The sequence below is a fragment of the Ranitomeya variabilis genome, chromosome 2 (genome assembly GCF_051348905.1).
Source record: "Ranitomeya variabilis isolate aRanVar5 chromosome 2, aRanVar5.hap1, whole genome shotgun sequence".
Classification (NCBI taxonomy): domain Eukaryota; kingdom Metazoa; phylum Chordata; class Amphibia; order Anura; family Dendrobatidae; genus Ranitomeya; species Ranitomeya variabilis.
Window position 1 is genome coordinate 126,718,663 of NC_135233.1, and position 25,498 is coordinate 126,744,160.

General features: G+C 44.8%; 1 protein-coding gene across 20 annotated transcripts in view; it reads left to right on the top strand.

Moving 5' to 3' along the window:
* The window catches only part of LOC143804660 (heterogeneous nuclear ribonucleoprotein L-like), a 160,835-nt gene that overhangs the window by 21,641 nt on the left and 113,696 nt on the right, over positions 1–25,498 (top strand). For all 20 annotated transcript variants that reach the window (XM_077282970.1, XM_077282972.1, XM_077282973.1 and 17 more), the window contains 6 exons: positions 4,711–4,829; positions 10,889–11,123; positions 11,795–11,880; positions 14,753–14,849; positions 14,927–14,999; positions 22,790–22,846. In XM_077282970.1, coding sequence (XP_077139085.1) covers positions 4,711–4,829; positions 10,889–11,123; positions 11,795–11,880; positions 14,753–14,849; positions 14,927–14,999; positions 22,790–22,846 — 667 coding nt within the window. The remainder of the gene's footprint in view (positions 1–4,710; positions 4,830–10,888; positions 11,124–11,794; positions 11,881–14,752; positions 14,850–14,926; positions 15,000–22,789; positions 22,847–25,498) is intronic.

Genomic DNA, 25,498 nt, shown 5'->3' on the forward strand with positions numbered 1-25,498 from the left:
TAGGTCTTTGTTGCGGCGGTACGTTGTGCCTGTGGTTCCTGCTGTTGAGCCTCCTGCTCCGGTGTTGGTTGAGGGCGAGTTGGAGTACGTGGTGGAGAAGATCTTGGATTCTCGTCTCTCTAGACGGAGGCTTCAGTATCTGGTCAAATGGAAGGGCTATGGTCAGGAGGATAATTCCTGGGTGGTCGCTTCTGATGTTCATGCGGCCGATTTGGTTCCTTCCACGCTGCTCATCCTGATCGCCCTGGTGGTCTTGGTGAGGGTTCGGTGACCCCTCCTTAAAGGGGGGGTACTGTTGTGAACTATACTTCTTGGCTCCCTCTTGTGGTCACTAGTGGTTGGCACTTGGATTGTCTTTCCCCAGGTTTGTACTCACCTGGTTCGTTAGGCCTGGGGTGTTGCTATTTAAACTTCCTGGATTCTCAGTCCAGTGCCTGGCATCGTTGTTATCAGTTCATTTCTGTTTGCTCCTGTCTTCAGGTCCTGGTTCCTTGCAAGATAAGCTAAGTCCTGCTTTCTTATTTTTGTTTATTTGCATTGTTCTTATTTTTGTCCAGCTTGTACAAAATGTGATTCCTGATTTCGCTGGAAGCTCTAGGGGGCTGATATTCTCCCCCCTCACCGTTAGTCGGTTCGGGGGTTCTTGGATATTCAGCGTGGATATTTTGTAGGGTTTTTTGCTGACCGTATAAGTCATCTTACTATCTTCTGCTATTAGTCAGTGGGCCTCTCTTTGCTAAAATCTAGTTCATTCTTAACGTTTGTCTTTTCTTCTTACCTCACCGTTATTATTTGTTGGGGGCTTGTACTATAACTTTGGGGTCTTTCTTCTTGAGGCAAGAGAGGTCTTATTTTCCCTGACAGGGTTAGTTAGTTAGTTCTCCGGCTGGCGCGAGACGTCTAGGATCAACGTAGGTACGTTCCCCGGCTACTGTTAGTTGGTTGTGCTAGGATCAGATATACGGTCAGCCTAGTTACCACTTCCCTATGAGCTGGTATTTATGTTTGCAGACTTTGCTGAAATCTCTGAGATCCTCCGCCATTGGGATCATAACAGGTGTCCGCTAACGATTGGAACTAATTTTTCATTCAAAAGTCAAATGGCGCTCCTTCCCTTCCGAGCCTTGCCGTGTGCACAAACAGTGGTTTATGACCACATATGAGGTATCGGTGTACTCAGGAGAAATTGCCCAACACATTTTAGGATCCATTTTATCCTGTTGCCCATGTGAAAATGAAAAAATTGAGGCTAAAAGAATTTTTTTGTGAAAAAGAAAAAAGTACTTTTTCATTTTTATGGATCAATTTGTGGAGCACCTGGGGGTTTAAAGTGCTCACTATGCATCTAGAGAAGTTCCTTGGAGGGGTCAAGTTTACAAAATGGAGTCACTTGTGGGGGAGCTCCAATATTTAGGCACACAGGGGCTCTCCAAACACGACATGGTGTCCGCTAAAGATTGGAGCCAATTTTCCATTGAAAAATTCAAATGGCGCTCCTTCCCTTCCGAGCCCTGTCGTGCGCCCAAACAGTGGTTTCCCCCCCACATATGGGGTATCGGCGTACTCAGGACAAATTGTGCAATAACTTTTGGGGTCCAGTTTCTCCTTTTACCCTTGGGAAAATAAAAAAATTGTTGCTAAAAGATCATTTTCGTGACTAAAAAGTTAAATGTTCATTTTTTCCTTCCATGTTGCTTCTGCTGCTGTGAAGCACCTGAAGAGTTAATAAACTTCTTGAATGTGGTTTTGAGCACCTTGAGGGGTGCAGTTTTTAGAATGGTGTCACTTTTGGGTATTTTCCGCCATATAGACCCCTCAAACTAACTTCAAATGTGATGTGGTCCCTAAAAAAAAAAAATTGTTTTCTACATTTTGTTGTAAAAATGAGAAATCGCTGGTCAAATTTTAACCCTTATAACTTCCTAGCAACAAAAAATGTTGTTTCCAAAATTGTGCTGATGTAAAGTAGACATGTTATTTATTAACTATGTTGTGTCACACAACTCTCTCGTTTAACAATTAAAAATTCAAAATTTGAAAATTGCTAAATTTTCCAAATTTTGGCCAAATTTCCATTTTTTTCACAAATAAATGCAAAAATTATCGACCTAAATTTGCCACTAGCATGAAGCCCAATATGTCACGAAAAAACAATCTCAGAACCGCTAGGATCCGTTAAAGCGTTCCTCAGTTATTACCTCATAAAGGGACACTGGTCAGAATTGCAAAAAACGGCCAGGTCATTAACCCCTTTCTGACATGTGACGTACTATCCTGTCGAGGTGGGGTGGGCCCGTATGCCCGAATAGTACGTCATTGCGATCCGCCGCGCTCACATGGGGAGCATAGGGAAGAATCGCGCAGGGAGGGGGCTCCCTGCGGGCTTCCCTGAGACCCTCGGTACAACGCGATGAGCTCGCGTTGTACCGAGCGTCTCCTCCCTGCAAACTCCGGATCCAAAATGGCCACGGGGCTGCATCCGGGTCCTGCAGGGAGGTGGCCTTACCAGTGCCTGCTCAGAGCCGCTCCGCTCTGACACAGTGCACAGCAAAGTGTCTGATCAGCGATCTTAAGGTACCTTCACACTAAACGATATCGCTAGCGATCCGTGACGTTGTAGCGTCCTGGCTAGCGATATCGTTTAGTTTGACACGCAGCAGCGATCAGGATCCTGCTGTGATATCGCTGGTCGTTGAACAAAGTTCAGAACTTTATTTGGTCGTCAGACCGGCGTGTATCGTCGTGTTTGACACCAAAAGCAACGATACCAGCGATGTTTTACACTGGTAACCAGGGTAAACATCGGGTTACTAAGCGCAGGGCCGCGCTTAGTAACCCGATGGTTACCAGTGTAAAATGTAAAAAAAACAAACTACATACTCACCTTCGCGTCCCCCGGCGTCCGCTTCCCACACTGACTGAGCGCCGTAAAGTGAAAGTGAAAGTACAGCACAGCGGTGACGTCACCGCTCTGCTGTTAGGGCCGGCGCTCAGTCAGTGCAGGAAGCGGACGCCGGGGGACGCGAATGTAAGTATGTAGTGTTTGTTTTTTTTTACATTTTACGCTGGTAACCAGGGTAAACATCGGGTTACTAAGCGCGGCCCTGCGCTTAGTAACCCGATGTTTACCCTGGTTACCCGGGGACTTCGGCATCGTTGGTCGCTGGAGAGCGGTCTGTGTGACAGCTCTCCAGCGATCAAACAGCGACGCTGCAGCGATCAGCATCGTTGTCGCTATCGCTGCAGCGTCGCTTAATGTGAAGGTACCTTTACACTATAACATGATGTCCCCCCCCCCACGGGGCAATGTTATAGTTTAAAAAATATATATATATATTCAGACGTGTAAAATAAAGGAGAAAAAAAAAATATATATATATATATATATATATCTATATCTCACGCAATCATGAAGCACTGAGGTAAACTGTGACTGAGAGTGAAGAACCTCAACTCTCCCAGAACACCCCCAGGGTGTCCAATCACTAGGACCACTCCAAACAGAGATATATACGAATAAATAGAGCAAAAAAGTCCACAGATACATAATTTTGTCTAAAAAGTATAAATAACGTTTTATTAATCAAAGGATACAAGACAACAACAAAATCATAAGTCAAAAAATGCAGACATGTGCTGTAGGCACTCTGCAAGACAGAAAAGAACAATAAGGAAGACACATGACGGAAAAATGGAGTAGGGGGGAGGCACTATGGATAAATTCTTGTGTCATGTGAGCCAGATAAACACCTATTAATAAGCGAAGAGTCCCAAAGGTATCCCACATGTAACCAGCATAGCCTAAGTGTATTATCGTAAAGGCTTACCCATATCAGCAATCACAGAGAGTGCCCCCTCCTTCTCACCGCCCCCGAACGCACGTTTCGCCAGATGGCTTTTTCAACAGGGTTGTTGGGGTACTTTCTAACCCTATGTGACCCATAAACTTATAAGTACTTAAGTGAGGTACATTGATGAAGGTCTAAACAGACCGAAACGTCTGCTGTATGTACGGTACTCTACTTTATTAACTCTCCACTGCATTTACATTCACGTGTGCCAAGTTTATCTTTAATATTGTACGGCTTGGGCACCTACTTGAGCACCACAAACTTAGTGCCTACGGTTTTGCCACTTTTGCTACCTTTTGCTGGTGATTGGTTCTGAATTTTGGATGCTGGATATGTTATTTTTATATCTTGTGTGATATTTGTTTGCTTTCTGTACTCCTGCTATTTATTGCATTATTTGTGTTCAGTTCAGCTAATTTGCAGCACACTCTTAAATCTTGATTGGTTTTGACTTATTTAATGATTCTTTCCTATGACTAAGGGCGCCTGTGTGCCCCACAAACTCATCAAGTTTTTAACATGCGGTTGGATTCCAAGTTATCTTTTCCAAATAAAGTTTGATTTTTATTTTTTTTTTTAAATGTACATTACTGGATGGATAGTGCAAAATTTCTGTGGTTCTTTAACAATTGGCTGTGCTTCACCAGCAGGACCGGTGCCACCACACAGACTGCAACCACGATATGAGGGCTATACTGCGTGGGGAGCTCGATTTACTTGGTTTCCCAGAACTTTAGTTTCTTTCTATTTGTCAGACCTATCTAGGCAGCATTTGCACAGGAACTGGAAGTACAGGTAGACACTTGATACCTAGGAAAAATAAGTGTTGCTGTAATTTAACATTTCATGTTGTCTACAGGACACAGAGGAAAACTATCACAAAATGGCAATCTCTCCAGTAGTTCATGTTCGAGGCCTCGCGGAGTCCGTGTTGGAAGCCGACCTGGTGAAGGCTATCGCTAAATTTGGCACAATATGGTAGGTGAGCTTACATGCATTTTATTAGTGATAAGCGAGCGTGCTCGCCACTGCTCCATACTCGATCAAGTATCTGGGTGCTCGTTACTTGATCGAGGATCGCGAGCTCCATGTTAGAGTCCCCACCACGCATGTTTTGTAACTGCTTGACAGCCAATAAACATGCGGGGATTGCCTAGCATACACGGTAATGCTGTAGCCATGTCAGCTACTGGCATTACTGTGATTGTCTAGCTGCACTGGGTCTTCTGTAAGACCCTATGACACGATGCTTGACAGCACACTGTCCTCTGGAAGCGGTTCAGGGAGAGTTGGTCTAGGAGAGAGCTTAGATTAGAGCAGGCATACTGGTAGTGTTTAATTGCTATTGCAGCACTTGTATACCGCTGCTGCACAGTCCTTTTCAGTGCTTCATATTGTCTTTACTCTTGTAAAACCGCTATTGCCTGCATTACGGATAGCTTTGGATTGGAGGCCTATAGACACTGTTTATTGCCTTATAGTCCTTCTATGAATATACTGCTACTACAACCTAAAAACCTCCTTTTCAGGGCTACATATTTTATTTTCCCTATTGATACTGGAAAATTTGCAGGTATATATTATATACCTAATTTAAAATGCACAAGATGTGCGGTAAGGGGCGGGGAAGTGCTGATGGTGCATGCCGAGGCTGTGGGCCCAATAAAAATTTGTCTGCTGCGGGACCACAACAAACACGCTCATCCATGAGACCTAGCTTCCTGTCCCACTTTGCAGGGGGTGCACCGGACACCACTCCTGAAGCCAGAACATTGAGAACAGGTGGTCAGTTGGATGGCAGGTAATGCTTCCAATGTTTTTCAGCACCACCTTGTCTTCCACTCAGTACAGTCTCACTAGCGAAGAGCTTGGACCACATGATCCGCACCACTGCCTTTTCCCCTGTGCTAGGTGCTTGTGAATCCCCTGTCCAGGATGCAGGTGCGGATGCCTCCTGCCCTGCACCGCACATTTGCAAGCACATCAGTACGTCCAATTCTCTGCCCCAGCACATCGTTCAGCAGTCCCCACCCCAGACTTTTGGAAGGCAAACACAAAAACAGGCCCAAACATTAAACGGGTGCATTTCCAGACTGCTTGCCCTGGAAACTTTGCCATTTAGGTTTGTGAAGACTAAGGCTTTCTGCAACCTCAGGGTGGCTGCTGTCTCTTGATGTTCGGTCCCCTGCCACCACTATTTTCCCTGTGAGCCTGTCCCCACCTTATAACAGAACGTGTCCCATTACATCACCCGTGCCCTGACCAATGTAGTTACTGGGAAGGTCCACTTAACCACAGACATGTGGACAACTACTTGTGGCCAGGGACTCTACATTTCCCTGATGAAGCATTGGATGAACCTTGTGGAGGCTGGGACTGTCGGACCCTGGGACAGTACACACGTGCTACCAAAGCCAAGGATTGCGAACCCCAGTTCCATAAGGGTTTCCTCCACTTCCTGCATCCCCTCATACTCCATCTCCGAATTGTCATCTCTGAGTACATCGTCCATGTCAGCCGCAAGCTGGTAGCAATGCAGCACAGCCTCGGTGAAAGGACAACGGGCTCTGCTGAAACTAATTTGTTGAGGTGACAGCACTCCGCCGCAGAGTTGTGGAAAGGTATAACCGACCAGACATCTGTGGCTCTCGCTGTTGAACCTACAATCGGGCATGGTCGTGTGTGATAATATCCGTAACCTGGTGGCAGCTCTGAAGCTTGGCAAGCTTGCACATGTACCATTATTAAATGATTCACAGGAACAATAATAGGTAAGTAGAAATGCCAATAGCATAGTTACTATCAAGGAGAATTATAATCCAAAAAATGAAAAAGGAGGAATAATAATTTATCTATCTATATCGATATATATCATATGCACTTTATTACAATTTCCTTGTTAAATCGCACATGTACCATGCCTGATCCACGTGCTTAACTTAGTGGTTCAGCAGTTTCTGGAAACCTTCCCAGACTTGCCTGAGCTACTTGTGAGGGTACACTGTGCATGCTCCAACTTCAGCAAGTGAGCCACAGGTGTTGCTGATCTGGCAGTGCTGCAGCAGCACTTGCAAGTGCCAGCTCACCGACTGATGTGCGACGTGACCACGTGCTGGAACTCCTTATTACATATGTTGGCAGGGCTTTGTGAGCAGTACAGGTCAGTAGCTTCTACAACATGCCCTTCTGTATTCCGGTCATCCTCTTAGCATAACAACCGACAAGTGGGCATGGATGTATGACATCTGTGAGGTTTAACAAAACTTTGAGGAATCAACTAAAAGATACTGAGCATTGATGATGAAATAATCGTCATAATCATACTGACTCTGTGTTTACTCAAACGCTCGCTGCTCATAATTAAAGGGAATCTGTCACCCCAAATATATATGAGCTAAGGCCACCTGCATCAGGGGCTAATCTACAGCATTCTGTAACGCTGTAGATAAGCCCCCGATGTATCCTGAAAGGTAAGAAAAACAGGTTATATTATACTCACCCAGGGGCGGTCCCGCTGCGGCCCGGGGCCCCCTATCTTCATAGAATGACATCCTCTTCTTGTCTTCCTGCCGTGACTCCGGCCGAGGCATACTTTTTCTGCCCTGTTGAGGGCAGAGCAAAGTACTGCAGTGCGCAGGTCCTGGGCCTCTCTGACCTTTCCCGGCGCCTGCGCACTGCTTTACTTTGCTCTGCCCTCAACAGGGCAGACAAAGTACGCCTGCGCCGGAGCTGCGTCAAAAAGACAAGAAGAGGACATCGTATGAAGCCCATCGGACCTGGACCGCAGCGATTTTTGGGGTGACAGATTTCCTTTAAAGAGGAAGCTTTGCATGTGGAAATGGAGGAAGAAAGTACACAGCGTGGCCCAGCCTCATTTCATTTTCTCAGTGTGGATTGGGAGATAATGAGGAGGGTGGACAGGAGTTGTTTGCCTATGCTACATTGGGTACTACCCACACCAGCTTCATCCCATCTGTTCCGCTAATGGGCTGAAGAGGAGATGGATGGTTGTCCTCCCGGTGGGCATAGGGAAGTTTTGCCTTTTGGGAGTCTGGCACACACATGGCTGACTTAATGTCCTGCTGCCTTTCCCATGACCCTCACGTTTTATACTCCTTTTGGCAGACACTGATTACTGGCTGTTTACCCTTCTTGACCCACTCTACAAGGAGAACGTTCCATCCCTCCTTCCTGCGACGGAGAGAGCTAATAAAATGGTGCAATACCAGAAGGTCCTTACCCTTTAACAATTAGTACAAAGATTCCCATCTGACAATGCTGGCGGCAGAGGTCCTAGTTGCTTTGGTAACCAGGATGAGACAAGGGACACTTCCCAGATGACAGCAGCAGAACATAAAGCCAACTCAAATGTTCCTTTTTTTTTTTTTTATAGGTGTATTTTGATGCAACCCTTCTCACCCAAAAAAGCATATACTGTTCATGTTTTTTTCTTGTCGTCCACCACGATCATACATAAACAGGGTCATCAGGCAGCCCTCATTCATAATTTTTACAGGGTGTGTTATTATGCCCTCCTTCATAAATTTTGGGATGTATATGAGGCCTAACTCTACAATTTTCATGATACACACGTATTTTTCGGATTATAACACGCGCCCAAAATTTTGAGGAGAAAAATAGGAAAAAAAACTTTTTTTTTTTTTTTTTTTTTATAAAATGGTGGTACTTTTTATAATCCATGCGTCCTATTGCTTACCGGGGGTGGTGGCTGCAGTTTAGCATGGTCGCTGCTGGAGGAGGCGAGAGTGGAGCGTTGCCGCAGGCTGGGATGAGGGAGTGTTCAGATGTGCGCCGCGCTGCTGCGAGTGGCGTCCGCTGCTGCAGGTGGCGAGATATCATTTCCCGAGATCTTGATGCCGAGATCTCCATCTGCATGCGCCGCCTCTGGCAGCCTTTTTCCTGGAGTCCACCGCATAGTAAACCATGGAACTGCGGGGGCTCTGGCCTTTCACAAAATGTTGGTGGACGCCATCCTCAGTAGCAGACGCCACCCACAGCAGCAGACTCCCCTTGAGGCTTGCAGCAACGCTCCACTTTCTTCCTCCAACCGGGACCCTGCTCCACAGCGGCCGGTAAGGTATATCCGCATTATAAGACGCACCCCCATTCCCGCCTCCCCCCCCCCCCCCCCCCCCAAACTTATTATATATTTTATTAATTACATCCCCTATGGGTAAATGTTCTTCAGCCCTTGCACTTAGTGCATAGGCTTTACCAGTCTGGGAGTCCCACTTCATAAAAAATGGGAAAAAATGTTTTTTGAGACCCTCCTTTATGTCTGCCAGGGTGTATTGCAGTCCCTTCTAATTTTTGGAAGCCCTTGAACTTAGTTTATAGGATTTGAGAGTCTAGGAGTCCCACTACCTAACAATTTTAAGTGTGTGTATGAGGCCTTTATGTCTAATACAGGGGGTGTCTGAATTTTGCCTTATATGCAAATCCTTATACAGGAAAGAATGTTTCCTAACCTCCTGTGCCCTCGGTAATATCGCACACAGTGGCAGCCGCTGGCTTCCTGCAGCAGCTAGACAATCATGCGTTCCTGCTACTTAAGAGAAATGTACTGTATATTCACTTCTTTCCACTCGTCCAGCTGTACTCTACTGGCAAGCAAAGCATGATGTCCCTGCCATGCTCTGCTTAAAAGGATAAAGCAACTGCTGGCACTGGAACAAGATGCTGAGAGGGAGCGCAGGAAGGATAAGTATAATGTATTGTTTTTTTTGTTTTTAATGTTTTTTTGATTTGGGGGGGGGGGCCTTGCATACCACGATGGAGATGAGGGGGGCCATTCAGACCACGATGGGGATGAGGGGGGGACATGCATACCACGATGGGGATGAGGGGGGCCATGCAAACCATGATGGGGGTGAAGGGGGCCATGCAAACCACGATGGGGATGAGAGGGGGGCCCTGCCGACCACGGTGGGGATGAGGGGGAGCCCTACCGACCACGATGGGGATGAGGGGGGCCATGCAGACTCGGCCTATACTCAAGTATATACGGTATATAGTTTCATCTTCAGCTTGCTTAACTGTTCACAATATCAGTCATTTTGATCAGAGGTGCTTAATTTTACATGCCACTGTATATATTTAGTAGAGTTTTGACAAGGCAATGGTATCGCCCATTCCAACAGAATAGTCTTAAATTTTCAAGTGGAATCGCATAATATGGAGTGTTTAATTCTAGAGCATCATTTATTTTATTTTTCTTTATTCTTTTAGACTGCTTTCCGCACATCATTTTTCTCGTCCATATACATTTAATATTTTTTTTATTCTCATTTGCTTCTCTGCACCAGACTTGTCCATCCAAATGTATAGTTCATGAAAACCATGAGGCATCAGTTTGTTTTGCATCCGTTTTTAACTGTGCCTTTGGGGAAATGTCAGCAGAAGAAGAAATGTAGACCGTTAACTCCTTTTTAAAAGAGTTTTAAAAAACATCATGGGGGAGGGGATGGATGCAAAGTGATGCATAGGCTCATGGGCTAAAAACTGTCCAATATTAGTGGAAAAGCGTGAATGGATGTTGACAATTCGAGTATTAAAGAGATTATCCCCTTTTTAATGGATTTTGTTACTTTACATAAAGAAAAAGAACCTTTACTTGACCTCTGTGGGTCAAGCGGCGCTGCCTCTGAGTTGCTGCCCTGGTCTCTGCAGCCACTATGTATGTTGATTGTGGCCAATCGCTGAGCACTGAGGCTTACATTGTGTAAATCGCCGCTGAGCTCAGTGATTGGCTGCAGTCATCGTGACATCACTGTTGCAACTTTTCAACATGGACTGGGGCAGCAGCAAAAAGGAAGCGTATGAGCCAGGGAGGGTAAGTAAAGGTCAAGGTGTTACTTTACATATCACTGAAGATATAGACAAAAAAATATGAAAGTGGACAACCCCATTAGTCCAAACATATCAGGAGAGCTGACCGGTCCAATTATAAGTGTTGTGAGAATGATATATGTTTTAGAATTATTTACTGTATTTTATATATTTTTTGCCTCGTTTAGCTATGTGGCGATGATGCCTTTCAAGCAGCAAGCTTTAGTTGAATTTGAAAATACAGAATTTTCGAAAATGTGTGTGACTTCTGCTCAAAATCAACCAATCTTCATAGGAGGTCAACGGGCATTATTCAGCTACTCCACAAGCAAAAAGATTACCAGAACAATCACTGAAGACACCTTCGGTGGGAGTAATGTTCTTCTTATTTCCATCTACAATGCAGTCTATCCAGTTTCAGTGGTAAGTGAGAGAAATTTATGTATGAAACTTTTTAAGTGGCATGGCCCATTAAAGGAGTTGTCAACCACTAGGACAACAACTTCTCGATCTGAATGTCTGCCCCCATGAAAATAAAAACACTTATACTCCCCACCTGTGCTGGCACCGTTCCCGTGGTGTTGGTACTAGCATTCCTGAGGTTCACTGTCCCAGCCTTCAGATGCAGTAGTAAGCAAGAGGAAGTGTGCGGCCAACCGCAGCTCTCGCCTTCTCTTTATTGTTTGTATGATCAATGGCGGGTTAGTGACGCCAGCACGGATAGGCGCAGGGCTCATATGACATAACCACACGTGAGTGCCGACACGTAAAGGGGGAGTATAGATATTTTTTTCCAGGACGCCCCTCATGACAGCACCATCAGGAGGTAGTCCGTCTTCATATCCTTGAAAGAGACAGGAGCACACAAGAGGGTCAAAAGCACCTCCTTCAAACAACCACAAGCGTTTTTCCTGTCCCTATCGGGGACATACACATGAGAGGAGTGCAGCAAGTTGTTTCGTGGATTTTTGAAGCATTTTCATCATTCAGTTTAATTATCTGTGCAAGCAAAAGAAAAGCCACCACTTACTAAAGCAACTTCACATGTGTTCGTAGATGGTATTTTTGTTAAATTGCCTGTCTTTCTTTTGTAGGATATCATTTATTCTGTCTTCAACCCTCTTGGAAAAGTGGAACGCATAGTGATTTTTAGGAGGAATGCAATTAAAGCGATGGTCGAATATCCTTTTAATGCAGCCAGGAAATCAATCTGACAGATTATGGGGACCTCACATTCAGTTTTGTTGCACAGTTGACATTGCAGTTTTGTGACTTGGTATTTCTTAACAAGGTTATATGAATATACACCTTAAAATACACATCTTGTCTGTCAAAGATTGGGAAAGATGACTGTATAATCATTAACCTGAGCATACACATTTATGCTACCATTTTGCTGGTCTTGCGGCACAGATGGTCCTGTATTAACGATGTCCCATCATTTGTCACGATAATGTAAAAATGTCATATTGTGAGCTTAGTTCCAGAAGTTTCCATGGCAGACACGCTGTGGGCCATTCCGACCCCCCATCTTCGCTGCGAGTGTGTGTGAGTGTGAGAATCCTAAACCCCTCATTTTACCCCTCCCACAAGAATTTCTATAGTTCTATCCTGCTGGCAGACCAGTCTCCCTCAACTACTCATTCCCCCTCCCACCTGGTACTGGTTGGAACTGGTGTAGAAACCATGAGCTTCTATTGTTTTATTAAAGTGATATATAGGGTCACCGTGCTAGAGATATAAGAATTATATATTTCTTTTGTCCCTCGATAGGGAGTGCAAAGCGTGGATTTCTCCGTAAGCAGGTCATGTAATTATTCTGTGTTTACACTTAAAAGAATCCCCATGATGTGGGGCACATCCTGATCATTGTGGCTTTCTTATACGAGGTTCATACAGCGAGATACGTGTAAAAATGGCATTTCATACCTCTAAGAAAAGGGGAGGTTTCAGCCATAGTCAGTGGCTGAAACCTCCCCTTTTCAGTCAGTGATTTCACCACAGGGGGAGTGCCCGGATTTTAGGCTAGGAAATAAGTAGTGAAGCGAGCAGTCTTCACATGTCTTTTGTCCGGGGTCTAGCTGCTGTACAGATGTGCTATGCATCTAGATATATGCTCGCCCCTCCTCCGCACACGGTCAGCCATGATGATGCAATGACATAACGACTTGTAACTGTTCGTTTAAATTTTAATCCTTTTTTTATTTGTAATTGTATTGTACATATGATTTGTCTCCTTTATAATATCTTTTTATCCTTTGTAAACACTGCCTACCTTTTTTGGAGTAAAATCTAAAACTACTAGCTTGTCTCTCCCTGCTCTATAACGAACTGTTGCGTCCTCTGAGGTGAATTACGCTACTGATTGGGGTTGGCTCCGGACCCGTTAATAATTAGGAAATCGGAGCTGGTGGCAGCGGATTTGTCCTGTGCGTTGGGAGGCTTTGTAGCGATGGTACGGTAGTTGATTAGTAGCGACGGTAGTTGATGATTATTGTTCCCCCGTAAGTGGGAGTAGTTATATCGCCCTCGCTGCAGTGTAGCCAGTACGTAGCAGCCAGCCTTTCTGGCGGCTAATTGCCCTAGGTGCAGTACCCTGACTGACCTTGAGGGTAAGGGAGGCGCCAGAGAGCTGCAAGTTTCAAACCGGAACCGGGATATATATAGATAAATCCCCTTCAGAAGGAACCAGGGGCAACCAAACAACCCTGGTTCATGACAAATTGGTGTGAGTGGTGGGGATGATAAAGGTATCTTCCCCGTGAACCGTGACAGATTGGTGGAATCCCTGACATAAATCCCACCAGATATGACATATTGGTGGCAGCACGGTGGGATTCCTGACAATTTATTTAACCGCTGCAGCCACTTGCCATACATGAAAACTTCATACAACTAAGGCTGGTGATTGGCTGCAGTGATCATATGAACAATACATGGGGACGTCATCCTAGCAGGACAGTAGGCGACCTGAGTGATATTTCTGGCTCCGTTGGGGATTTTTCGGCTAAGTAATGGTTATTTCTTTATTTCAGAACATTCCTTTTTCTTTTCTAACTTTTCTAAAACCTATTTTTTAAATTGGCTATTTTCTATGAACTCTGCTACAGATAAGGAGTAAACTAGCTGATATTTTTGTTAGCTGTGTACAGCAGACGTGTGTGTGTGTGTGTGTGTGTGTGATATAGGAAATAGATCTTTCTCACCTCACAAATGGCTGTACAGGATCGCTTGATAACAGCAGGAGCATCTGTGTCTGTCTTTTTCTCTCGGTCTGCTCCATCCTTCTCCATAAATGTGCATGGGCAACAGATCTCTCTGTAAAACTCATCTGCAGATTCAGTGAATTCACAATGACTGACTTGATCAGTTGAGGAGGGAGAAGACAGACGTCCGTGCAAAGTGATCCAAGCATTGACCGCAATGCATGGACTTGGCTGCAGGTCTCCCGACAGGAGCACAACAGCTACATATATTTCTATATGACTGCTCGCAGCCAGTCCATGCATTGTGGACCTATTATAAAGTTCCACCTCTTTGCTTATTTATGGAAAGGTGTTTTTATATCATAAACCACATCACAGGAAAACTTAAATGTAACCCTTGTCTGGCACAAAGTGAAACATAAAGTATTAAGTACATACAATAGTGCAAATTTGCATGCTTGGGATAGAGTCCAGCTTCTTTAGTGTTTTAGCACAGATGCACAATCCTGGAAGTCTGCAAACTTCCATACACAGACCACCTGTGAAATAAACAGGCCTCATTATAAAATGTGAACCACACCCAGGGGTGGAGATATGGTGAGTAGCTGTCCTGCCCAACTCTTCAGCTGCTCACATTAAACCCAGCCTTTCATGGTCAATTAACCCCTCTTAGGACTATGTGTGCTAGAGCATTACTCCACGTTTACATCCCAGAGGACATCCTCTTCTGTGATGCATATTTCCCATCCACTATGTGTCTGGCAGCCACCTGCTTGATATTAGTTTGCTTTGGGGTATTACCTAGTGTAAGTTTATCTGCATCCATGTTCCTTAACTCCTTTGTACATTTAAGACTGTGTATGGTGCCCAGAAGGCCAGAGCTGCATTGAATGGAACAGACCTTTTTACCGGATGCGGCAAACTGAACATAGAATACGCCAGGGTAAGTGTTGTTCGCTCTCTGTACCTTTACAGTGTCCACATCTGCAGTGACATTAACCATTGTTTCATTGGTCACAGCCCTCTCGTCTGAATGTTTTTCGGAACAACAATGATAGTTGGGATTACACCATAAGTTCCATGAACAGACCAGGTAGGAGTTTTATAATCTTTTTTTTTTTTTTTAAGACATGGGTAAATGTGGTGTATGGCTCCATTTTGGTTAAGACCATATGTCGAGTTTTAGGGCAGTTTGGTGAACATTCAGATATCAAGAGAAGCCCCACATGCTGACGTGCCTGCAGTACCGTTTCTCTGAACAGATCTATTCCCGGTTATAGGATGTTTCGCCCCCAGCAGTTGACCCCGGGTACATCTTGTTCGTTACGCCAAGTTGAGTCGCCCGCCAGGGCAGTGGGCTACTCAGTACCGGGTCCGGTACTTGAAGGGGACGTGGCCCTGGGCGCCCAAGTAAAGGGAAAGGTCTTTAAAGGGAGTTTAAGAATAAAGTTTGTTTGTGGCGCCACCTGTGGTATTTGGTGAGTAGGGACTGACGCTGCTTAAAGGGATCCTCTGGGGTGATGGTATGGCAGGTGGATGGTATAACTTCCCACAGGTGAAGTAAATGTACCTGGGGTCGAACTGCTGGGGGCGACACATCCAAATTCCGTTTCCCTTTTGCTTTTTATCTGTATGCTGAGGGAAGGGTTGTACTTACAATCCATAAACTTGCTCACTGCATCTCATCGGGCAAGACTTTATTCTCCGGCTGAACAAGGCATTCAGAAGTCTAGGATCATCCAACAGGCTGACTCTTCATGCATCATATCGGCATCAGCTCTCGGGAAATATTCTTCTTAAAACCACAGACTTGCAACTCACTGACTGCATTCTGCATGCATCATCATCACCACAGGCTCCTAGAGATGGACATGTGAAAGCCCTCTGCATACTTGCAAGGACTGAATATGGTGTCATTGCTCCATGAAAACTGTCACCTGGATCCACATTAACTTAAAGGGTTTTTCCCAGGAGCAAAGTACATTTTAATAAACTGACTTTGGGATGCTAAGGAGTACCACAATTGGGTGTGTATAAAAAATATTAATAAAGATAAATAAACCTTGTGCTGAGAGAATCTTATAAATGTGCCCCTGCTGTGTACTGGCTGTATCTGACCGTACAGGAATATGGTCTGATCACACCACAGCTCCTGGGCAGGGGAGGAAGAAAGAGTATACAGACAGGACAGCACAGGCTCACAGCTGATTCTTTTTGTGAGGTAAACCTGGGGCCCGGGTCTCTTTTGGCAGGAAGGCTACTGTAGCGTGCACTATTCCCTTTCTCTGTCCGGCGGCCGCAAATGTAGGGTTTGGCCTAGACCGGCGGCTCCTCCCACGTTCTTGATGCTTCTCGCCCATCGAGAGACCGCCTCATGCATCCCAGCGGCCATTAACCCCTTCATGACCTGGGGACTTTCCGTTTTTCCGTGTTCGTTTTTCGCTCCCCTCCTTCCCAGAGCCATAACTTTTTTTATTTTTCTGTCAATTTGGCCATGTGAGGGCTTATTTTTTGCGGGACGAGATGTACTTTTGAACGACATCATTGGTTTTACCATGTTGTGTACTAGAAAACGGGAAAAAAAATTCCAAGTGAGGCAAAATTGCAAAAAAAAATGCTGTCCCACACTTGTTTTTTGTTTGGCTTTTTTGCTAGGTTCACTAAATGCTAAAAGTGACCTGCCATTATGATTCTCCAGGTCAGTACGAGTTCATAGACACCTAACATGACTAGGTTATTTTTTATCTAAGTGGTGAAAAAAAATTCCAAACTTTGCTAAAAAAAAAAAAAAAAAAAAATTGCGCCATTTTCCGATACTCGTAGTGTCTCCATTTTTCATGATCTGGGGTCGGTTGAGGGCTTATTTGCGTGCCGAGCTGGCGTTTTTATTGATACCACGTTTGTGCAGATAAGTTCTTTTGATCGCCAGTTATTGCATTTTAATGCAATGTCGCGGCGACCAAGAAAAGTAATTCTGGCGTTTCTAATTTTTTTCTCGCTACGCCGTTTAGCGATCAGGTTAATGCTTTTTTTTATTGATAGATTCTGAACGCAGTGATACCAAATATGTGTAGGTTTGATTTTTTTTTTACTGATTTATTTTGATTGGGGCAAAAGGGGGGTAATTTAAACTTTTATCTTTTTTTTTTTTTTTACTTTTGCCATGCTTCTATAGCCTCCATGGGAGGCTAGAAGCAGGCACAACTCGATCGGCTCTGCTACATAGCAGCGATCTGATGTTCGCTGCTATGTAGCAGAAATGCAGGTATGCTATGAGCGCCGACCACAGGGTGGCGCTCACAGCTGTCGGGGATCAGTAACCATAGAGGTCTCAAGGACCTCTATGGTTATTGTTCTGAAGCATCGCCGACCTCCGATCATGTGACGGGGGTCGGCGATGCAATCATTTCCGGCCGCCCGGCCGGAAGCGCAGGTTAAATGCTGCTGTCTGCGTTTGACAGCGGCATTTAACTAGTTAATAGGCGCGGGCAGATCGCGATTTTGCCCGCGCCTATTACGGGCACATGTCAGCTGTTCAAAACAGCTGACATGTCCCGGCTTTGATGCGGGCTCATGGCCGTAGCCCGCATCAAAGCGGGGCTTCTGACCTCGGACGTACTATCCCGTCCGAGGTCAGAAAGGGGTTAATGGTTCCTGTGCACTTCCTCACACGTGCAGCTCTCAGTGCACGTTTTCAGCCGCATCGCTTACCTGCAGGATGTCTTCAGGCAGAAGCAGTCATCTGGAGACTAGATACACATCTCCTGGGCAGGAAAGGAAGCAAAAGAGAGTATACAGACAGGACAGCAGGGGATCGCAGTTGATTCTTTCTGTGAGGTAAACGTGTTTAAAAACAAGTAGCAAACACTTTACCTCACATAAAGCTGCAGCTGTGAACCCCTGCTGTTCTGTCTGTATACTCTTTTGCGTTCTCCCCGGCCCAGGGGATGTGGTATAATCCGACCATGTTCCTGCACGGTCAGATACAGCACATTTGTGGAATTTATTTTTATTCCAAGATCTGTTGATTAAAATGTCCTTTATTTGTTGGGAAAACTCCTTTTTTAAGTAATGTTACTGCAAATCCTTCTCACTGTACCAGACTTTTTAGCTGCACAATCCTTTTGTTTTCTAGAACCTTTTGTATTAACCCCTTCACCCCGCGGCCCTTTTTCGTTTTTGTTTTCGTTTTTCGCTCCCCTCCTTCCCAGAGCCATAACTTTTTTATTTTTCCGTCAATATGGCCATGTGAGGGCTTATTTTTTGCGGGACGAGTTGTACTTTTGAACGACATCATTGGTTTTACCATGTCGTGTACTAGAAAACGGGAAAAAAATTCCAAGTGCGGTGAAATTGCAAAAAAAGTGCAATCCCACACTTGTTTGTTGTTTGTTTTATTTGCTAGGTTCACTAAATGCTAAAACTAACCTGCCATTATGTTTCTCCAGGTCATTACGAGTTCATAGACACCTAACATGACTAGGTTATTTTTTATCTAAATGGTGAAAAAAAATTCCAAACTTTGCTTAAAAAAAAAAAAAAAGTGCCGTTTTCCGATACCCGTAGCGTCTCCATTTTTCGTGATCTGGGGTCGGGTGAGAGCTTATTTTTTGCGTGCCGAGCTGATTTTTTTAATGATAGCATTTTGGTGCAGATACGTTCTTTTGATCGCCCGTTATTGCTTTTTAACGCAATGCCGCGGCGACCAAAAAAAACGTAATTCTGGCGTTTCGGATTTTTTTCTCGCTACGCTGTTTAGCGATCAGGTTAATGCTTTTTTTTAATTGATAGATCGGGCGATTCTGAACGCGGCGATACCAAATATGTGTAGGTTTTTTTTTTTTTTTTATTGTTTTATTTAGGATGGGGCGAAAGGGGGGTGATTTAAACTTTTATATTTTTAATATTTTTTTTTCACATTTTTAAAAACTTTTTTTTTTCACTTTTGCCATGCTTCAATAGCCTCCATGGGAGGCTAGAAGCAGGCACAGCCCGATCGGCTCTGCTACATAACAGCGATCATCAGATCGCTGTTATGTAGCTCAAATGCAGGTGTGCTGTGAGCGCCGACCACAGGGGGGCGCTCACAGCTACCAGCGATCAGTAACCATAGAGGTCTCAAGGACCTCTATGGTTACCATCCTAATGCATCGCCGACCTCCGATCATGTGACGGGGGTCGGCGATGATGTCATATCCGGCCGCCCGGCCGGATGCGGTAGTTAAATGCCGCTGTCTGCGTTTGACAGCGGCATTTAACAGGTTAATAGCGGCGGGTGAATAGCGATTTCACCCGCCGCTATTGCGCGCACATGTCAGCTGTCCAAAACAGCTGACGTGTCGCGACTTTGATGTGGGCTCAGCGCCGGAGCCCACATCAAAGGGGGAGACACGGCATGCGCAGTACTAGTACGGCGCATGTCGTGAAGGGGTTAATTCATTTAATCCTGTCAATTGCAGCAGGTAGATGGTACATAAATGAAGTGACCTTTTGTATTTCTGCTCTCTATTTTCTATCATTTTCACATTAACCCCTTTCTGACATCGGCGTAATAGTATGCTGATGCGGACTCCTTCTTTTGATGTGGGCTTCAGCGCTGAGCCCAAACTTTTCCCGACACATCAGTTGTTTTGAACAGCTGACATGTGCCTCTAACAGCAGTGGGTGGAATCTCAATCCACCCGCTGCTGTTACCTAGTTAAATGCTGCTGTCAATCTCTGACAGCGACATTTAACTCGTGGTTCTGTTAAGCGCACCAGAAATGCTGTCCATCGTGACCCTGTCACCTGATTATGGGTCACCGATGGGTTGGCATAACAAGCAGAGGTCTCCAACAGACCCCTATGGTTGTCATTGCCAGATTGCTATGAGCGCCACCCGGTGGTCGGTGCTCATAGCAAGTGGGCATTTCTACTGCATACAGGCTATTTGATCATCGCCTGTATGTAGCAGAGCCGATCAAATTATGGCAGCTTCTAGTCTCCCATGGGGACTATTGAAGCATGCTAAAAGTTAAAAAAAATAAAGTCTTACGTATTATAATAAGTTCAAATCATCCCCTTTTGCACCATTCAAAATAAAACAATAAAAAAAAATCAAACACATTTTGGCATTGCCGCGTTCAGAATCGCCTAGTCCAGTCTAAAAAAAAAAAAATCCGACCGTTAAACGACATGAGAAAAAAAGTTAAAATGCCAAAATGACATTTGTTTGGTCGCTGCAAAATTGCATTGAAATGCAATAACGGGTGATCAAAAGCTTGTATCTGTACCAAAATGGTATAGTGAAAAATGTCAGCTCGGCACGCAAAAAATAAGCCCTCACCCAACCGGACTATGGAAAATAGCGCAATTTATTTTTATATTTTTTTTACTAATTTTGAGAAAAAAAAATAATCTCTAAACCCTTTTCTGACCTTGGATGGGATAGTACGCACGAGGTCAGATCCCCTGCTTTGATGTGGGCTCCGGCGGTGAGCCCACTTCAAAGCCGCGACATGTTAGCTGTTTTGTACAGCTAACATGTGCGCGCAATAGGGGCGAGTGGAATCGCGATACACCCACCGCTATTAACAAGTTAAATGCCGCTGTCAAACGCTGACAGCGGCATTTAACTACCGCTTCCGGCCATCTGGCCGGAAATGTGTGCATCGCCGACCCCGTCACATGATCGGGGGTCAGCTATGTGTCGGCATAGTAACCAGAGGTCTCCTTGAGACCTCTATGGTTGCTGATGCCGGCTTGCTGTAAGCGCCACCCTGTGGTCGGCGTTTATAGCAAGCCTGTAATTCAGCTACAATTAAGTAAATCAGGTGATGTGCATCTCTGTAATGAGGAGGGGTGTTGTCTAATAACATCAAAACCCTATATAAGGACTGCTTAATTATTAGGCAACTTCCTTTCCTTTGCAAAATGGGTCAGAAGAGTGATTTGACAGGCTCTGAAAAGTCCAAAATTGTGAGATGTCTTGCAGAGGGATGCAGCAGTCTTGAAATTGCCAAACTTTTGAAGCGTGATCACCGAACAATCAAGCGTTTCATGGTAAATGGCCAACAGGGTCGCAAGAAGGGTTTTGGGCAAAAAAGACACAAAAGAACTGCCCAAGAATTGAGGAAAATCAAGCGTGAAGATGCCATTTGCCACCAGTTTTGCCATATTTCAGAGCTGCAATGTTACTGGAGTAACAAAAAGCACAAGGTGTGCGATACTCAGGGACATGGCCAAGGTAAGGAACACTGAATAACGACCACCGTCAAAACGTCAAGACTGGGCCAAGAAATATCTTAAGACTGACTTTTCAAAGGTTTTATGGACTGATGAAATGAGAGTGACTCTTGATGGGCCAGAGGCTGGATCAGTAAAGGGCAGAGAGCTCCACTCCGACTCAGACGCCAGCAAGGTGGAGGTGGGGGACTGGTATGGGCTGGTATCAAAGATGAATTTGTGGGACCTTTTTGGGTTGAGGATGGAGTGAAGCTCAACTCCCAGACCTACTGCCAGTTTCTGGAAGACAACTTCTTCAAGCAGTGGTACAGGAAGAAGTCGGCATCGTTCAAGAAAAACATGATTTTCATGCAGGACAATGCTCCATCACATGCCTCCAACTACTCCACAGCGTGGCTGGCCAGTAAAGGTCTCAAAGAAGAAAAAATAATGACATGGCCACCAATTTCACCTGATCTGATCCACATAGAGAACCTGTGGTCCCTCATAAAATGTGAGATCTACAGGGAGGGAAAACAGTCCACCTCTCGGAACAGTGTCTGGGAGGCTGTGGTGGCTGCTGCACGCAATGTTGGTCGTAAACAGATCAAGCAACTGACAGAATCTATGGATGGAAGGCTGCTGAGTGTCATCATAAAGAAAGGTGGCTATATTGGTCACTAATTTTTTGGGGTTTTGTTTTTACATGTTTAGTTCTAAATTTTGTGCAGTTATATTGGTTTACCTGGTGAAAATGAACAAGTGAGATGGGAATATATTTGGTTTTTATTAAGTTGCCTAATAATTCTGCACAGTAATAGTTACCTGCACAAACAGAGATCCTCCTAAGATAGCCAGATCTAAAAAACCCACTCCAACTTCCAAAAATATTAAGCTTTGATATTTATGAGAACATAGTAGTTGATCAATAATAAAAATAATCCTATAAAATACAACTTGCCTAATAATTCTGCACGCAGTGTACATAATACTTTACTTTAAATAGTACACATGAAAATAAAAACTTATAATATATCTTAACTGAGAAATTTGCTTCTTTCTCCTTTTTGGATTGATGATTCTTTCTCAATATTTGTATTTCATGGGTGAGTGTCTTCAGTGAAAACAGATGTAGCCATTACTGAACTAGGAAATGACAGTTGGTTCTCATAAAGTTCTATGGAGGGGGATGAGCAGGAGACAGACACAGACAATCTGATTAAAGTTCATCTGTATTTTTTTTTTTTTCTTACAATTTTACCACTTTTATTTTTCTGGCTTTGGTATATAATGCTGAAAAATAATGTAGAAAAGAGGTTTTGTACAGTTTGTGTAAACTCTTATTGTGTGCTGGAAAGCCTATTTCTGGGAGAGTGGTAGTGGTAGTCCAAATAGATAAAACAATTAATTTGTGCAGTTTAATATCACTTAAGTGGTCTATGTAATGTTTACTTTTCTTAAGTCCAGTCTCTCCGCACCAGTCTTGTAAATCTGTAGTGATGGATTGTTTGCCTTAATATGGAATACATCCATGGTGATCCATGCGCATCAGTTTGATCTCTTGGTCTGTTAGTTTAGCCTATTTTCTAATTGAATGCAATGATTAAAGTTATTTAAAAAGGAAAGAAACAATATTTTTTAGGATTTATGGTAATCTTTAATTTTTTATTTCTCTTTCAGACCAGGGAAATGAATTCCAAGGGCAAGGCTTTCAAGGAAACCAACCACCGTTTCACAGTATGTGATTTCTATATTTCCATCGAATCCGTTCAGTGAACTACCTAAAGACCACCTTTCTTTGGTTTAGTGGGGGTTTAAAGAACGCCTGTTGCCACATTTGTACATGTGAAGGCATTCTAAGCAAAAACATCTGATTGTCTAGTTGAATCCGCCTGTTCCAGTATGAGAGGTGTTGCTTCTTGACAACTGCTTATTCCCCTCACTCCATTTAAAGAAGCACTACCACCAAAGTTTTGATCCTCTCAATATATAGCAGTCATCATATTGTATGGCCCTGTGTACTTACAATTGCTCATTTTGCCTTTCTACCCGGTAAACAAGAAGTCTCTTGTTTCCTGCAGAAATCGCTCCCCTTTTCAACTTCTGAACCAACTTCTCCGCTCCTGACCCTGCCAGGGACTTTTGCAGTGTCTCATGACTCCTTGCAGGGAAACTTGAACTCCTCCTGTTTCTACACGCATCATAAAAAGATTCAGCTAGTCAGTTTGTAGTCATATGATGTCATAGACCTAATGGAAAAGAGAAGAATTATCTGGGTAGAAAGGTAATATGACCAATTATAAGTACACAGTGCTATATAATATGATTGCAATATATTAAGAGGATACAAATTTGGATGGGAGGAGTGCTTCTTTAATTGTCTACTCTAAGCTCACCTAGCTGAAATGTTGATTGTTTTGTTTGCCAAATGGCTGTTAACCCCTTCGTGACATGCGCCGTACTAGTACTGCGCTGCTGGCACTGCATTTGTGCCAGCCGCAGTACTAGTACGACGGCTCGATCACCGCTGTCTCGCGCTGAGCGCTGCGGTGATCGGGTGTGGGTGTCAGCTGTATTTACAGCTGACACCCCGCAGCAATACCCACGATCGGCGCTATCGCCGATCGCGGGCATTTAACCCCTCTGATGCCGCTGTCAATAGTGACAGCGGCTTAAAGGGGGATCGCGCAGGGACGGGGGCTCCCTGCGCTCTCCCACCGGAGCAACGCGATGAGATCGCGCTGCTCCGGTGACCTGGAAGGAGTCCCCGGATCCAAGATGGCCGCGGGACTCCTTCCGGGCCGTGAGATGACCCTGCTTGCCGGCGTCTGCTGAGAATTCCTCCTAACAGGCGCTGGCAAGCCTCTGCAATGTGCATGTCAGATCGGTGATCTGACAGAGTGCTGTGCACACTCAGGGCCGTATTTAGGGTTTCTGCTGCCCTAGGCACTTTTAGTGCTGCCTCCCCCATTGGTGAGTATGACACTATCGGCAGTGACTTTAGCAAGAATCGCTGATGTGAAAGTCGCCTTTTGCAGCAGATCCGGCAGTTTTTCTGCATGTGCCGCATAACGGATCACTTATGGCAACACTGCGTTTGGCCTCATTCATTCCCTATGGGATTTGTGGCACTTGCCATGATCTGGCAAATGCGGTACCATACCTCCCAACTTTTGAAGAAGGGAAGGAGGTAGAAAGTGTGTGGCGCGCGTAGCGCGCCGCGGAAAATTTTAGGCCACGCCTCTGACCACACCCATTTCACAACAAGTCACACCCATATCCACGTCCCAACCACACCCATTTAGCACTGCTGATCACACTGTTTTATATACAATAATTATAAACGAAACAATATGGCCACAGAGCTCCATACTGTATAATGGCCACACATGATGCTCCATTCTGTATATTGACCACACATGATGCTCCATACTGTATAATGGCCACAAATGATGCTCCATACTGTATAATGGCCACACGTGATGCTCCATACTGTATAATGGCCATTGGCCACACATGATGCTCCATACTGTATAACGGCCACACATGATGCTCCTTACTGTATAATGGCCACACATGATGTTCAATACTGTATAATGGCCACACATGATGCTCCATAGTGTATAACGGCCACACATGATGCTCCATACTGTATAACGGCCACACATGATGCTCCATACTGTATAACGGCCACACATGATGCTCCATACTGTATAACGGCCACACATGATGCTCCATACTGTATAACGGCCACACATGATGCTCCATACTGTATAATGGCCATTAGCCACACATGATGCTCCATACTGTATAACGGCCACACATGATGCTCCTTACTGTATAATGGCCACACATGATGCTCAATACTGTATAATGGCCACACATGATGCTCCATAGTGTATAACGGCCACACATGATGCTCCATACTGTATAACGGCCACACATGATGCTCCATACTGTATAACGGCCACACATGATGCTCCATACTGTATAATGGCCATTGGCCACACATGATGCTCCATACTGTATAATGGCCACACATGATGCTCCTTACTGTATAATGGCCACACATGATGTTCAATACTGTATAATGGCCACACATGAGGCTCAATACTGTATAATGGCCACACACAGTTCTCTTCTCCATACTGTATAATGACCCCCCTCCTGTATGCATGGCTCATATCCCCCCCCCCCCCCCCGTATGCATGGCTCATATTCCACCTCCCCCCTGTATGCATGGCTCATATTCCACCTCCCCCCCTGTATGCATGGCTCATCTCTCCCCCCCCCCCCCCCCCTATGCATGGTTGATGGCTCATATTCCCCTGTACCATGCATGGCTCATAATTCTCCCCCCCCCCCCCCCTGTATGCATGGCTGATGGCT